The sequence below is a fragment of the Calidris pugnax genome, unplaced genomic scaffold (assembly GCF_001431845.1).
Source record: "Calidris pugnax isolate Ruff unplaced genomic scaffold, ASM143184v1 scaffold118, whole genome shotgun sequence".
Classification (NCBI taxonomy): domain Eukaryota; kingdom Metazoa; phylum Chordata; class Aves; order Charadriiformes; family Scolopacidae; genus Calidris; species Calidris pugnax.
This window is the reverse complement of record NW_015090855.1, coordinates 1,809,097-1,825,036: the sequence shown is the minus strand read 5'-3', so window position 1 is coordinate 1,825,036 and position 15,940 is coordinate 1,809,097. Positions and strand designations below refer to the sequence as shown.

General features: G+C 49.1%; 2 protein-coding genes across 2 annotated transcripts in view; one reads left to right on the top strand and one right to left on the bottom strand.

Moving 5' to 3' along the window:
• The window catches only part of LOC106889097 (opsin-5-like), a 49,545-nt gene extending 44,916 nt beyond the window's left edge, over positions 1–4,629 (top strand). The window contains exon 8 of the mRNA XM_014943831.1: positions 1,837–4,629. Within this exon, the coding sequence (XP_014799317.1) occupies positions 1,837–2,391 (555 nt within the window). The 3' untranslated portion in view covers positions 2,392–4,629. The remainder of the gene's footprint in view (positions 1–1,836) is intronic.
• Positions 4,630–10,087: 5,458 nt separating this feature from the next.
• Positions 10,088–15,940, bottom strand: part of SLC9A8 (solute carrier family 9, subfamily A (NHE8, cation proton antiporter 8), member 8) — a 30,893-nt gene continuing 25,040 nt past the window's right edge. The window contains exons 13-16 of the mRNA XM_014943825.1: positions 14,757–14,868; positions 14,118–14,338; positions 12,919–13,065; positions 10,088–11,662 (exon numbers count right to left, since the gene is read on the bottom strand). Of these exons, the coding sequence (XP_014799311.1) occupies positions 11,555–11,662; positions 12,919–13,065; positions 14,118–14,338; positions 14,757–14,868 (588 nt within the window). The 3' untranslated portion in view covers positions 10,088–11,554. The remainder of the gene's footprint in view (positions 11,663–12,918; positions 13,066–14,117; positions 14,339–14,756; positions 14,869–15,940) is intronic.

Here is a 15,940-nt window from a genome sequence, read left to right as displayed (position 1 = left end):
CCGCTCTCCCTGCCCCATGCTCAGGCAGCCTCCCTCCCTCCTTCCTGGGGGGCTGTGGGTGCTCCCGTACCCCCGTGGGGCTGTGGGTGCAGTGTGTCCCCCCCATACACCAGCAGCAACACGACCTCCCAGCGATTTCTCCCGTAGCTGAGAGGGTGCTGATCCCACCACTTGCTGTGTGGGTTGGGGCAAACCCTTCCCTGTCTCCTGGCCTCTTGCTCTGGCCGCCCACCCAAGGGGAAGGGAGGATGCCCACATCTCCTGAGGCTCTGGGGAGAGCATAGGCATGAATAACACGACCTCCCAGCGATTCCTCCCGTAGCTGAGAGGGTGCTGATCCCACCACTTGCTGCGTGGGTTGGGGCAAACCCTTCCCTGTCTCCTGGCCTCTTGCTCTGGCTGCCCGCCCAAGGGGAAGGGAGGATGCCCACATCTCCTGAGGCTCTGGGGAGAGCACAGGCATGAATCCACCTGGTCTATGGCTGCAGCACTGCCATGTTCTGCACAGCAGCTCCTGCCCTGTCCTGTGGTGGCCCTGGCCGTGTCCCAGGGTGGCTGGTCTTGTCCCCAGTGCTGGCAGCTTGGGGTCACAGCCCCTCTCTCCACTCCCCCTCACCTGTGGGCATCCATCCTCACCCCGGTCCCTCTGTCACAGGCAACAAGTTCTCTCCCTGCCACGCCGGAGTGCTGCTGCTGTGTGTCTGGGTCTATGCCCTGATGTTTGCCACGGCCCCCCTGGCTGAGTGGGGCAGCTACGGCCCCGAGCCCTACGGGACAGCCTGCTGCATCACCTGGAAAGCCTCGAGCAGGGAGGCCACGCTCTACATCCTTGCCCTCTTCATCTTCTGCTACCTTCTCCCCTGCCTCCTCATCCTCGTCTCCTACTCGCTGATCCTCTGGACGGTGCAGGTGTCCCGGAGAGCCGTCAGGCAGCACACGTCCCCCCAGCGCAGAGCCCACAGCGTGCACAGCCTGGTCGTGAAGGTAAGGGGGGGCTCAGGGTGCCCCCCGCCCCAGCCCACCACCCCATGGGCAGGAGGAGGTGGCAGCCGGTGGTGTCTGCTGCTCCTGATGAATTCTCCAGGTGTTTGTATCCCTGTGGGTAATAACACATTTCTCCTCGTTTAAAGCCATCAGGTGGAGGAGTTTTCATTTTAAATTACATTGGAAAAGATCATAAAAAGAGCTTGCGTGAGTCATTGTTCCCCAGACTACAAGTTAATACTATAATTTACCAAGGATATGGAAAAAAAAAAAAAAAAAGGGGGAAAATTTACCAAGGAAATGGAAAAAAAAAAAAAAAAGGTGGATACCCTTTGAAAAAAAACAAACACAGAAGAAAACAGCTTGCAAGCCTGGCCTTAAAGGAAATGTTTGTGTCTGCTTAGAGGGGGGGTTCTGAGCATGGCCCATTCCCAGAGCCTCTCCCTCGGTCTGCACCCTGGCATGGAGGTTTCCAGGGGAATCTGGGCTGTTGGAGGCTGATGCTGAACTGGTCCCAGTCAGGTCACTGGGTGCTTCGTACCCATCTGCCTTGGTGGGCTGAGGCAATTCCTGAGTTTCCCAGGTGGTATGGGGTGTGAGTCACCGTGAGTGAGTGCAGGTTGATGTGCCCACGCTGGGACGTGCTGAGGTGCTGCCCTGATGTCTGACAGCCCGGTGCTCCAGCACAACAGGTCCAGAAGGATGAGCACCTTTCCCTGGGGATGTGACTGTCCAGGGCCCTGTTGCAAGTGGCAGTGGTTGTCAGCATCAGGCTGGGTTTTGGGGGGAGCCAGCAGCCAGTGTGCCACAGGAGGCTCATTGGCACCACTTCTCCATCTCCTTCTCTTCCAGCTGAGCATTGCAGTGTGCCTGGGGTTTCTGGCTGCCTGGACCCCTTATGCCATCGTTGCCCTGTGGGCAGTCCTCGGTGACGCCAGCCAGGTGCCGGCACTGGCCTTCGTGCTGTCGGCCGTCTTTGCCAAGTCCTCGACACTCTACAACCCCCTGATCTACCTGCTCTTTAAGCCCAACTTCCAGAAGTTCCTCTCCAAAGACAAGGTGCTCCTCCAGACCATCCGCACCCTCCTCTGCTGCGGCTGCCCAAGTGCCACGCTCCAGCCCTTCCCGTCCCCAGGCTTCAGTGACCACCCTGGGACTTGCAGAAACTGCAATGACACATTTGAGTGTTTCAGTAACTACCCCAAGTGCTACAAACTCCCCCAGGCACCCAGCAGCTCACCCCAGCGCGCTCCCCTGGGTATCCTGGCCGACGGAGCTGCTTGCCAGCCGGGGCTGAAGAGGACGGTGCAGGTGATGGTGCTTGTCACACGGAAAAGGTCAGGCCTGGGTGCTGTGAATGTGGCAGGAGATTCCCTGCCATCAGATATCATGAAAGACCTTCTCTGAGCCCAGCCGTGCCCGGCTGTGTCCTACCAGCGCACTGGAAGACAAACGCAAGCGCAACTTTCCTCTCACCTACGTTATCTGATGAGTTCCCAGCATGTTCTGTAGATGAAGTGACACGAAAATTTAAGACCAACCTTGCCTCCCCCTCTGGTTTGGTTCTTGTGACTCTCAGCCTAGTCTTTGCACTTAAACAAAAAAAGACCCCAGTGCCTGAAATCTGCCCAGGTTGCAAGTCCAGGGTGCAGTTTCTCCTGCAGCTTGCTCTCTGGGCTCTTGGCCTTTGTTTTTCCATCCTGGTGCTCTGATGACCAAGTAAGAACTTGGTTGTCTTAAGAAACTGTGCCTGGCAGGGGGGACTGGTGGCCAGGAGGTCCCGAGAGGCATCCTACCTCCACCACCAGCGCCCACAGCCCCCACTGACCATATCCTCTCCCACCGGGGAGCAGGACCGTGCCGCTCAGCTACCTCACTTGGGATTATGAAGCATCTTTGTATACCTCTCAAGAGCCTACTCTCTGTGCAGGCTGGGTTACCCCAAGCCCTTGGTTTGAATGCAAACCCAGCACCATCCTATAGTTTGAAATGGGAGCTTGTCTTTAGAGTAAGGATTTGGGGTTAAAATAATCCCGGTGTGAGTGATGGCAGTCCCAGGTTGTGCTTTCCAGGCAGGGAATGCAACAGCATCCCTTGGGCTTGTGGTCGGCGTTTGGAGATCGGTGTGGTCAGCTCAGCCACGGGAAGAGTCTGGGATGAAAAGGACCAAGAAGCTGTGAGAGGCAAAGCCATCCATGGAAAAGTCCCCACGTTGCCCTGTGGCAGGCTGGCAGATGTCTCCCTCCAGTGACATGCCAGCATCCCTGCGGTGAAGCTCATCTGGGGCTGAGCTGGGGGGCTCCCCATCCAACCCCCAGCACCCAGCCACTCGTGTGCCCAGCTGTGGGCACGGCGTGGAGCTGGTGAAGGGGGTGAACTCACCCCCTTTCTTGGCAGGGGGTGAATGACATGGCCAGGGTGCTGAGGGAGATTGGTTATGCCCAAAAAAATTAAAAGACACATTTGAGGTGATGAGAAGAGTCAGCAGCAGAGGTGGGAGATGGGCTGCCCTCCAGCACCCAGCTGGCCAGTTACTTGTGGGAGTGCTTTACGTTGTCACTGGTTAATGAACAAAACCACACCACGACCCATTGCCAGAGCTGCAGCATCAAATGGTGGATGTGCTGAATAGGAACAGTGAGCTGCCCTCTGTGCCCGGCGCTGGGAGCAGCCGCTGCCCCGGTGCCAGCCCTGGCTGGGCTCTGCCTGCCCGTCAGCCAGCCCTGGTTCTCCCTCCCCTCCCCGCTCTCCAGATACAGATAATGCTATTTTTAGCAGTCTCTCCCAGAACCGGGATGTATCGCTGCCTTTTCTTAGCACAGCTACAGCAGCCGCCTCACTCCGAGGACACAGAGAGCTTCATGAAAGAGGTGTGCAGGAATATGGGGGGGCAGGTTTGCTCTGGGAGGAGAAGAAGGTGGATGCTCTGGTCATTTTAGCTACAACCTTGGTACCCCTGAGCCCAGGCGTTAAAAATACTGAGTTTTTTGGCCTCAGTGTTACAGCCCAATTCTAGCATGGGTGTCACCGGGGCCAGTGTGAGCTCTGTGGTGGGCAGAGGGGCTGCTGCGTGTGGAGGGACCCAGAGAAGCAGCAGAAGGTCCTGCCCCTGCTTCCCCCTGTGTCCCATCGCTACTGGCTGCTGCTCCACTGCTCTGATCAGCACACGACAGCATGGCAGTCGTGGCACTTGCTTTTGTCCCCTGGTCATTTCCACGTAGCCGCTTTACCTAGCAGTTTTCCTGTGACGGGAGAGAGACCGATACTTCTGGGGTGCACTTATCTCCTCCCCGGGATGGCTTTGCCCACTGTGATACCCCCAGGTCCAGGCGGTTGGGGCAGGGCAGGGTTTATGCACAAGAGCCAAGTAATAACTGAAAGGCCACGTGGGGGAGCGACACTCCTGCCTTCGCTCCCTACTCCTGCTATGCAAAAAAAACCCCACCCAACCCAAAGATGTGCAATATTTGCAAAATGCTGCAAGATAACAAAGAAAAATCAGGGCAGCCAGTGAAGAGAGAGGACAGTTTCCAACGTGGGTGCAGGTCTCTAGGAGGGTCGGTCACTGATGCTCAGCCCCTTCCCCCCCCTGCAGCTCGTCCCAGGAACCCCAGCACATGAGGGGATCACAAGCACCTGGTGTCTCTGCTGATAGTCATCGTGTTCTAGAAACTGTATGTTTTCAAAGTAAATTCACTGATGCAAAGCTGGCGTTCGACTCGGTTCAGTTGTGTGTTAGCGGCCGCGCTGTGGGATGGATGGAGACAGAGCTGGGGGTGAGCGATGGCAGAGGCACGGGCCATCGGCTGGGGACACGGGGCAAGGAAACCTCTCCTTGCCCAGCAGCCGAGCCTTCCTCCAGCCGGGGTGAAGGGGTGATGGTGCGACCGGTGGCACAGGCTCTGTCACAGCTCTGTGCTGGGGTTACAGTGGCCACCGCGGCCGAGCCCCAGCTGTACCTGCTGCCCATCGCCATCCTGCGGGAGAGGAGCCCCCAGAAGGGTGGCCACGGGCTGCTTTCCCACTGGAGGACACCAACACGAAGGGCTGCTGCCATCTCCTGGGGGCTCTCAGGCCATGGCCATCCTGGGATGGTCAGGACCCAAGGATGTGACCCTGTCCGGGGTGTGATGGGCTCAGGGACATGGTGTGGTCCAGCTACCGATGCAGAATTGGGTCCCTGCTTTGCTTACCAGCCCCCCTGGCCTGCTGCTTCATTCCCTGCTAGCTAAAAAATACTGTGGTCCAGAAATCACCTAAAGGAGACAGGAAAAAAAAATAATCTGCAAATCCTCCAGGTCCTTTTTTACTCCAGGAAAACCACGGATTGGTGTCTTCATCTTTAGTTTGGTGTGAGAATATGTAACATTGGGAGCATGTAACACTGAGTATGCTTTAATCTACATTCATAGGGACACTCCTGCTGCTGGGGAGTCCAGAGAGTGGCACTGCAGCCACTTAGCAAAATCCCAATCAATGTAACTAACTGTGGCCAGGACAAGCAGCAGGTCCAGGGTCCCTCCCCAGGGCTGCCATAACTGAGATACTCCTGCCTCCCAGGCTGGACCCTTCTCTGGGGCACAGAGCACCTGGTGCCAATTTAATCAGTGTCTCCAGCTGGGAATGGTGCCATCAGCTGCCACCAATTACCTGAGGGTAAGAGGCCACCCCCCAAGGGCTGCTCTTGTGGTGGCTGCTGGTGGGTGAACTTGGGACTGTGATGAGGATGGTGGCTTCATCTCTGCAGCCTGAGGTAGGGTCTTTGGTGGCTGCTGTTGGGCAGGGTTTGGGAGGTGGCTGCTGGTTGTGAGAACTTCTTTAGCTTTGGTGGTGCTGCAGCCTGGCCCCCAGCTCTGGGCTGGGTGGGAGGGGGTGGTTGGGGGCTGCAGTGCTGCTTGGTGAGACCCCATCTTGGGGCAGGGAAGAAGCCAGGGCTGCCTTGGTGTGGGTTTGGTGCCTGGGCAGGCACACTATGGGCACTGTGATGCCCACTTGGTGCTGGCTGAGTGAGAGCACTTGTGCCTTTTACTAATGGTGACTTCATTTCGGGTGGTGTGTTGTTTGAGCCTCCCTCTTAGTTTAACAAATGGCTTCACCCAAAGGCTGTCCCTTCCTGTGTGTTCCGGGCCCTGGTGGGGCTGTGTCCTCCAGACCCCAGGAGCAACCTCTAGGGCCATGTTTCATAGTTATCATGACCAGTAAAATGTGACTTTTACATAAATGAAGCCACGAGCAAGTATCATTCTTCTGCCATTCCCTCTCTGGATAGCAGGCTTGGCTAAGGGTAGCAGCGGTTAGATTGTGTACAAACACAAACCTCTGGGCAATATGTGCCCTTGGAGTTTAATTTCTATTAACACCGATTCTGTGAACTGGCTTTTCAAGAACATCTTCACCTCAAACAAAGTGACCGATGCCTGCTGTGCTCCCCTGAGGCCACGGGGACAGGCTCTACCCTTCTGCTTGGCTTTCAGTTTGCCTGGGACAGAAAAACTCATGACAAAGGGAGGTGTCCCAGAGCCAGGGCACATCAACCCTAATGTCCCCAGGGCCTACTGTGAGCTGTGTTCCACCAAAACAGGGGGTCCCTCAGGGGTCTGAGGGCACAGCGACACACTCCAAGGTGGTAGGGAAGCTGCGTGTCCTAGGAAAGGAAAAATAGGGAATACAGTGACTGTTGAGGAAAGTCAGCAAAACTATAAGTGAATGTGAAAATCAGTCATTGATGTTAATGGTAGAAATTTCTTCCAGTGGTTCCAAGCTGTGGAGTTTAAGGTGTAGTTTGAGGAAAAATGAAGTCGTAACTCTGAGCTGTCACAAGTGCAGTGGGCACCTTCTGAAGTTTAAGTGCAGTTGCCTTTTAAATAATTCCCTCCCCCCCCCCTCTCCTCCAAATATTCCTTCAGCTTAATTGCTTCAGAGTGATTTCATTACTCCTGGCTGTGGTGGTTAATTGAATGTATAAAACCCTCCCAGCTGGTGGCTCTCGGCTGTTGTGCTGCTGTTGGCCTCCCCACCAGCAGGACTGGGAGCAGGACCAGCCTCCTCAGCAGCTCCACTCTCTGGCAGGTCCCACACAAGCTCATCCAACCCCTGTTCAGATTTAAAGTGGGAATCTCTGATGAAGATCCCATCAGCCCAAAGCACAGCTGCCCTTGGGCCACACCACTGTTTTAGGTAATGGCTGGGGCCACCCCTTGCACCCAGACCCTTGGTACCTCCAAAATGAGTGGTTGCACAAAGCTGCTGGTGCATGTTCCCCTCTGGTGTCTGTGCTCTGGCTGTGCCACCTCCTGTGGCCCTGTTCTTCTCGAAAGTTGGGCAGTCCCCTCAGCTGCAGTCTGTGCCACTGACCTTTAAAGGCAGCCCCACGGGTGGAAACCTCCTCTCTGGGGTGGGTGACCTCACCTATGGGCTGTGCAGTCGCTGGGAAAAGGTGAGGGGTGTTCAACAAGCAAAGCTCAGAGCCCTGGTCTTTCTTTCCAAAGGTTAAGCTCCTGAAAGGCAGATAATGACTATTGCCTTCTGTCCTTTTATGGCAGCTTTTAGATTAGGCTGGAGAAACAGCCCGTAGGTGCTTTAATGTTTAAAATAAATGAGTGTCTCTTGGTGTGGCTGAGTTAAAAATAGCATCTTCATCATGATGAAACCAAGGCAGGGAAAGCTGGAGGTGTTTGCTCGCGTTCGGTGAGTCACGAGCGGGCTGGGGCTGGGGTCTGGCTCTTGGGGCGACGATGGGGCTCAAAGGTAGTGCAGGTGGTGGGTGAACCAGGCTCTTTGGTGATGGTGGCTTATCAGAGACCACCACACAGCTCTCTCCGTACCCTCAGACGTGTCACCGTGGGGGACAGGAGTGGTGATGGCGTGTTGGCAGGAAGGAACTGGAGCCCCATCCTATGCTCCACCATGTCTTATGGGTGGGAGTGAGGAGCTCTCCTGGCTGAGCATCGGTGGGGGTGGTTGGGTGCTGTCCCAAGCCTGGTGGCATGATGACTGTGCTCGGTGCAGCTGTCCCAATTGGGGTGTGAGGGGGCACAGGGGTTGCCATCGGGCTGGCCAGTCTGATTGTAGTTTTAGTAGCCCCAAGAATCGGGCAGCTTGGAGGGGGCTTTGCAAAGGGGCTTTTGACTGGTGGGGAAACAGGGACATGAGCTGGCGGTGGTGACGAGGCAGAGGGGGCTTGCTGTCCTCTTGAGTGGTGAGGAAGAGGCCGTGCAGGGTGTCTGCATGGGACCTCCTGTCCCATGGTGTCCCACCCACTCTCCAGTGGCATGGTGGTGCCAGCCCACATCTCCTGGGCGAGGTGGGTGGCTGGGCCACCTCATCCCAGTGCAGGGATTGCTGCCTCCTGGTACAGGCTGTGGGGAGGGAATGGAGGGGTCTGCTCCCTGCAGTCCCCTGCTGTGTCAGAGCCGTTCCCTGGGGACCTTGCCTGGCTGTCCACTGGCTGATGGGAGGAGAACCACTGCCAAAACGGCCATTCTTGTTTCTTTTCTTGTTTTCTGCCGCATCCTGACTCAGGCAGGGCTGCTGAGCTGGGGAAATGCCTGCTCTGTGCCAGCACCCGGGCCATCTGGGGACTTTTGGTGACTCCCCTGGCTCAACACCATCCCCATGGCCACATCCCCAGCACAGGGATGGGGAACTGGGGCTGGGCTTGGCTGGGCAGTGGGAGCTGCTGGGTGCCATCACTGTTCCACACTGTGCATGGTGGGTTTGCCATCAGCAGCTGAGGCACCTTGCCATGGGCTAACACAGGGCTGCGGGACGGGCTGGAAAAGGGAAAAATAACTTCTGGGAGGCTGTGAGCTGCCACAAGCCATGGTCTGGGCTCACCCTGCCTCTCCCTTGCATGGCTCTGTAGCTGTCAAGCTGAATTTGCAGCGTGGCAGAACTTCAGAGCCTCTGTCATTAGTGTCATCTGCAGTGCACTTCCCCCTGGCTCTGTAGGTAAGAACAGGAAAAAAAAATTAAAAAATCAAGTTTGCATTCACATAACTTTGCAAATGACACCAAGTTAGGACGGGGTTGCTGATACTTGTGGAAAGGGAATTGGAGTCAAATACTGGCCTGATAAAATAGGAAATTATCTCAAGTAACTGCAAGGCAAGTCAATAAGCAGACAGATAATTTCTCTTTTCTGAGCATATTATTTTAAGTGAAGAAATCCAAACTGTGAAATGACTGTCACAGAAAAGTCAATGTATTGATAAATGAATATGAAAATTGGTCACTGAAATAATGGTAAAAAAAAAATCTTCTATTTGCTGCAAAAGAAGGAAGTTAGTGCGTGTTTTGAGGGAGAACAAAGCTGTCTTAATTCCAAGTTCTGACAAACGTAGTATTATCTTAAGTTCTAGAATGGTTGCTTTTAAATTAAACCATCCAAATTTTCTTCAATTTAATTGCTTCAAAGTGATTTCATTAGTTCTAGCTATATCAGTTAATTGCTTCAATTTAATGTAAAATTATTCCCAGCAAATGGCTCTCATTAGACGCCAGAGCGCTATCACTAATTGCCAGCAGAGGGCAGGACACGATCAATTTGCCTTGATGGGAGTTACCAAAGGGCTGGTCTATGGGTAAAAACCTCCATCTATTTCCCAGGTGACCTATTTCATTGGAATAACAATAGAAATTGGAGGCTACTTTATACTTCAGCACGACTGTGGCATAACACTGAGGCCAGTGCAATAGCACCTAGATCAGTGTCCACCTTCCAGTGACAAGAGAAGCTTCCAGAGACCTTCCAGCCAGCTCCTGGGCTTAAAATGCTCAAGTTGAGAAACCGAGTAAGATGGATGGGTAACCAAATTGTAATTAAGTCTAGTGTTGTCTAGAAGGATGAAGAAAAAGTCTGATTTTTTTTTTTATTTTTTTTTTTTTTTAAGTATGTTCTCTCCTAAGAACAAAGCAAGCCCCAACTGCTTTCTGGTCAACACCAGAAGCTGTGTTTATGCCCCACTCACATTCCCACTGGTGCATGTTTCAGCTCTGGAAGGAGCAGAGTAGCTCTGAAACAACAGGGAGAGGGGAAAAAGGGGAGAAGGGACTCCTGTATCATGATGTGTTATTTCGGAAAAACTGCTCAGACAACACAGGCTCAGGATTCTAAATACATTCTTGAATTTTTATTCCCCCCAGCAGGTAAGCAGTTGATTAAAAAACTTAGTAGCAAAACCAGACCAAAAATACGTGTCTCACACTTTGAGAAACAAACATTTGCACTTGCGTGTCAGATTTATGGGCAGAGCTAAAATTCACATTTCAACAGTGAATATGCAAAGGTCTAATGAGGAATTTGGGTTGGCAGCGGGAGCGAGCGGCTGCAGGGGTAACCATGGCAAATGTGCAACAAACACGGCCTGTCTGTTGGGGTATATGCAGTTTGGAGCAAACAGATGAGGCCATATAAAAAAAGTGACATGATACTGCTGATTTTGCAACAGTGTAAGCAGAAGAGAAAAATCATATTAACAATCAGGACAGCTTAATGAAAGCTGTTTGGCACGTCCCAACTGAGGCCATTTGCAATGTTGCCTTCTGTACCTCGATGAGATTTTGTAGACTCTTCTTCCTCCTGCACACGTTTAGTTCAGCAAGTGAATGATATGGAAAATTACTTTTTTGCTCCCACTAGAACTTAAAAATTCCACTAGTGAATTCTGGAGTGTTAGGGACACTTCATGACTTAGGCAAAACAAAAGCTGCTGTCTTCTAAGATTTGAAGCCAAAGTGCCAGCAAGGAGCAACTGCCAATTACACAAACCCAACTGCAACTGGCTTTAGCCAAAGGAAAACACACATTAAAACTAGAATTTCAAAGGCAGTTCTGTACTGTGTGATACAATTCCCCACTCCCCCAAACCATGCTATAATCAGTATAATTAGATACTTCAGTATAAAACCAAATAAAAATAAAAAAATCCCATAAAATAGAAATAAAGAACTTCTTAAATGACAAGCCCACCAGTTTTCAGAGGTGCTTCCTTGTATGTGCAACATCTGCTTTTTGTCAAGGCGTGCATCTTCTGGATTCATAATGTGCAAATCCCATAAATTACAGATCTATTCCAGTCAGATTCCCTTACTAGTGCGGAAATAAATTCACAGTATAAGCTGTCAAGACTCTCCATGCTGTGAATGAATATATATATATATATAAAAAAAAAGTAAAGTGCAATTCATTCTGTTTTGCAGAGTCATACAATGGCTCTGTACTTCATCTGTTTACAGCAGATTTCGTAATAGGAAGAAGACCCCCCATTAAACAACGTCATCGTTTCATGGCAGATGTTTCTGCTTTTCAATAGGCTGCATGGAATTTGCTATGCTGTAAAATCTGAACAAAAGGTTCTTCATTCAGTCCAGTCTCTGACGCTTATGGATTCCCACCACTGACTAGTAGTGTCAAGCACAGCAGAGCTGCGTTTTATACCTAAACATGTAGCACAAGACAAACCTGAAATCAGAAAGTTCACTCTTAGCTTTCCAGCTTTTATGCAGTCAGACTCTTGATACTTAAATCCTCTTTCTAATGGTAAACTCATTGCACTCCTGCCCAGTTCTGCTATAGCAGCTCTTGCTCATCATCTTCAGAACCTGAGGGTCCTTGTCGTACCTCTTCATACCACTTGTTTGTGAGGGTTTTCATCTGTATGCGCCCGTGATGCAAGTCCTAAGGCAAAAGCAAACCACAGCAGTTTGTTACTGAGCTACAACACTACCTGTGAGTTACAGCAAGAGACAAAGACTAGTTGAATGTATTTATTCCTTAGGAATAATCCACTCCTGGTTTCTAAGCGTGCAAAGCAATTCTGTTTCCTACAAGAAAATATTTATGAAGTGTTCAATCAGTAATTATTTCCACGGATGATATTTTTGATGACAGGTATTTTTACCTGTGTTTTCTAGCCAGTCCTGCTCTGGGGGTTTCAGCAATCCCAGTGCTGTCTGGATGGCCTGCCTTTGAATCTCACTCTACGTGTTCCCAGGGACAGTGGGAACCTTGTGGCCTGTTTTGGTGATTCACATACTTATTTTTCTGGCTTTTGGTTGCAATCTGGATAGCAGCCTGTGCTGTTGGCTACCAACTACAAGTCAGATGCTTACTCTGGTTTCTTGATTTGGTTTTGCAAAAAAAAGCCTTTAGCTTTTGTGGGAAAGTGCTGAAAGCATTGGTTTGGAAAAAAAAAAAAAGGTACAAAACAAGAGGAAAAATACTACGTTTGTGCAGGCCAGGAACATGGAATGTGCATGTTTACATAAAATGACAAACTCCACAGCAAAAATACTTAATTCTATGGCAAATGGGAAAAACAGCCAAAGAGTCTCAGGCTTCTGAAGTGTGGAGTGAAAATGGCACAGTATTTTCACCTCTTGGAGCCACTCAGTGTTAAGTTTCGTGTTCAGTCAGGTGTCATTTTACATTTACAGCTTCAAAGTCTCAGTCTCCCAGTGAAGAAGTCTTAAAAGTGAAGGCTGCAATTCTAGGTGCATATTTCCCAGATAAAAACTGGACTCTGCAGAAGAATCACAACTGCAGAATTCACAGGACACAGTAAAAGGCAGTACTTTGTGTGATAGCACTTTAAAAACGAGTGGCAGCAGCTTTTTCTAGCAACAGTAGTAACTAGTAACTCCTGATACTCTTCACGGTGCTCTGCAAGATTAAAGGTGAGTTCAATAAATCCATACACCTTTTAAAGTTTAATTGTGGTAGCCCTGGGAGATGCTCATTTAATCCAACCTGCAATTTTACAGTGCAGCTTTTCATTACAGCTGCTCTACATATGCACAAGTAATATATTAGATGGCTCAAGGTTCCTAATGTAGAAGCTGCCTGGCTACACTCTGAGCCTTGAATGGTACAGAGTGAAGTGACAACCAGCTCTACCACAGATGCTTTTCTTCAAGAAAAGAAGAAAGACTTACTTCTTGTGTGAGTCTTCTGGTGAAGAAAGGATTCAAATACTTGGCATCAAACCACATAAACCCTTTGAGGTCCTGGCGTTTTATGTACTGGGCTTCATATTCCTCCTCTGTGAGCTCCGATAAATGTTCAGATTCTATGGTATTTCCCTAGAAAGATCACAAATATTGGAATAACCTCAGAAATGTGGCAGTCATCCCCCCAGCCTGCTTCAGCCCCCTACTCTGTGCTTTCCCTTCTCACAACCAATTCCTGTGCTGGAACAATATGGAAATTGTCACCCCAGCCTACCAGGGCTTATGGCCATATGATTCCAGAGCCGCTTCCCTTTTCATGCTGAAAGGTAAAAGACCTCAAATGTTCCATATTTTGTATTGTTACTATTGCTGAGAACAGATTTCTAGTGTGTAGGTTTTCTCTTGTGAGCTGGAAAATGATTTTATCCAGCAAGCAACACTAATGTCATTGTCTCACTGAAAACAAGCCCTGTATCAGAACACATCCTACCCCTGTGCTCTTCCTATACACACCTCCCTACACGGACAGAATAAGATCTTTCTGAACCCTCACACCAAGAGGAGCTGGTCCTACAGAACAATACCCTGCATGTGTTGGTCAGTGGTTTGGGACATAACAGGCAAAAATTTAGGATAGTCTGTCTTCCAGCCTTTCGCACCTGAGGCTTCAGACTGGCTGTTAGTTTCCTTCAGTACTCTTGCTTAGCCAGAAACTGCTTTAAAATAAAATCTAGTCAGAGGGGTGCTGTTGCTACCACCTTCTCATGGCCTTTGCTTTGACTTTTTCAAAATAATTCCCATCTGCCTTTTATGATTAATTCATGACTCACACTGTAGTAGCTACTTTTCCTCTGTATATGACTCAATCCTGTATCATCTGTTTTATGCTTTTGCAAGGGTTACTTTAATTTGTAGGGATCAATTTATAATTAGATAGAGTTAAGAGGCTATTTCTCCTCCCTTTGTCCAAACAGTTATTTTGTGTAAACACTAACTAAGATCTGTCTTTGCGATATTTTAATGTTATGTTGCTTGGCTTTTTCCTACTCCCTTAGCTTTATCAATTGCTTACATTTTACTTTCTAGTAAAAAAAAAAGATGTACTAGTCCTGGAAAATGTAAAAATTAAGAAAAAAAATAAAAAAAAAAATCAGTGATTCTCTGAATAGAAAATTCAAACAAACCATCTTCTCTGTCTTGCTAAGATTAATGTCCTTCTTGTTCCTCTTGCGTGCTTTGGAGTCCTCGATGTCAATCAGTCTGATAAGGGGCATGGTTCCTCCTCCCAGCACCAAAATTGTGAACAATACTATGATGATTGTAGTTGTCCCGATGAGCTGTCGCTTCTCGATTGGTTCCAAGCCCAAATGGAGGCTGAGGGCATAGGGAATTGCACCCCGTAAACCTTAACAGAGGGAACAGTAAATCAATGAAGAGTGAATCAACAGCTAGTCCTCAGTGCCCTGATAGCTCTACAGGAATTCTCCATCTTAAAAAAAAAATTACAGTCCTATACTATATCCATTTATCTATCATTTGGTTACCACCCTAAAATGAATCTGAGCTCTTCAGATGCTGTTGTTCAAACTGTGAAGTTGCTAGATCTAGAAAGAAAGGTAGACTCTTTGCAGGAATGCTTTAGTGGGGATCACCACTGCATAGTCCTCTGTCATAAAGGCAAAGAGAACAAATCTATTACGCTTGTGTTTGAGTTCAGCTGAGTTTGTTCCACAGATGGAAAACCAGTTCTTCCCAGAGTAGGCCACACAATCAAAAAGATAAAACGGTTTTTCCAGTTCTCCAAACTTTGAGCTTTAACTTACCGCTAAACCACATGATAAACATCATTTTGGGAGTGATTTTATGATCACGGAAAAAGTTGAGTAGGTAGGAAAGTGGGAAAATATTCACTGCTCTACCAAACAGAACAAGTACCTGAAAAACAGAAATAAAAGCAAAAGACCATTTGATGTGTTACGTTCACAGAGGCCCCACTTGCATCTGGTTTGTATAGAGTAAGGTGAATATGCTCTTTTCACTCACAAGCCTTGCAATTAGGTGTGCTGCTAAACTAACAAAGAAATCTCTCAGCATAGGTCAGTGTGGAATTTCACTTTTTAAACATTTTGTCTGCTTAACTGAAACTAAACCAGACTTGTCACTGACAGAGACCAGACACTCCTTTACTTATAATAAATAAATGAAACCCAAGAGGCATTCCAGAAAGACCAAGAATTACTTTGGGTAAAAGTTCTCCTCAGTTCAGTCAGTTCAGCTCCTTTAATCATTCCCTTGGCGCAGCAGCTAAGAGGCAGTAAGATATTTCTATTGTCTCCCCATGGACCAGTTCCTCAGAGAAAAAGGCCAGAAGCCAAACAAACAGCATGTAATCCAGTTCCTCAACACTTCCCTGGCTATGGTTATAAAATATACCACGCATTGAAGCAACATTCTGGTGGGGGGGGAAGTACTATTGATTTAATGGCACACAATTAACAAACACAGTGAAAACTTTAACTCAGAAAAGCCAAAGGTTTTCACAATGGCATTGCTTTCAAGCTTCACCACAAACAAACCTAGATAAGGTAAATATCCTAGAATTAGTCAGCAGGATCCTTGAAGGGCTGTGATGTTTTCCTTTATGAATCACCCCAAAATTACGCAATTTGCATTATGCCTGTGAGGGCAATGCTACACAGAAGGAAGTGTCACACCTTAGATAGATAAGGAAGTTGTGTGCAGTGCTGTGAGAGCAGCTCCCTGTGCAGATATCACTATCCATAAATTGAAGATAACTATTCTTCCCCTGAACCACACACTAAAATATGCTAGCATATGTTGCTGTACGCCACTGGAAATGGATTCACATTTCCCTCTTTTGACTCTGCAAAAGACAACATGCTTTTCATATCTACAGTAAAAAATCGTAATAGCAATAGATGTAGGTAACCCCCATGTGAAACATAACTCAAAGTGCTACATAAAGCTACACTGAAATACAGAAAGA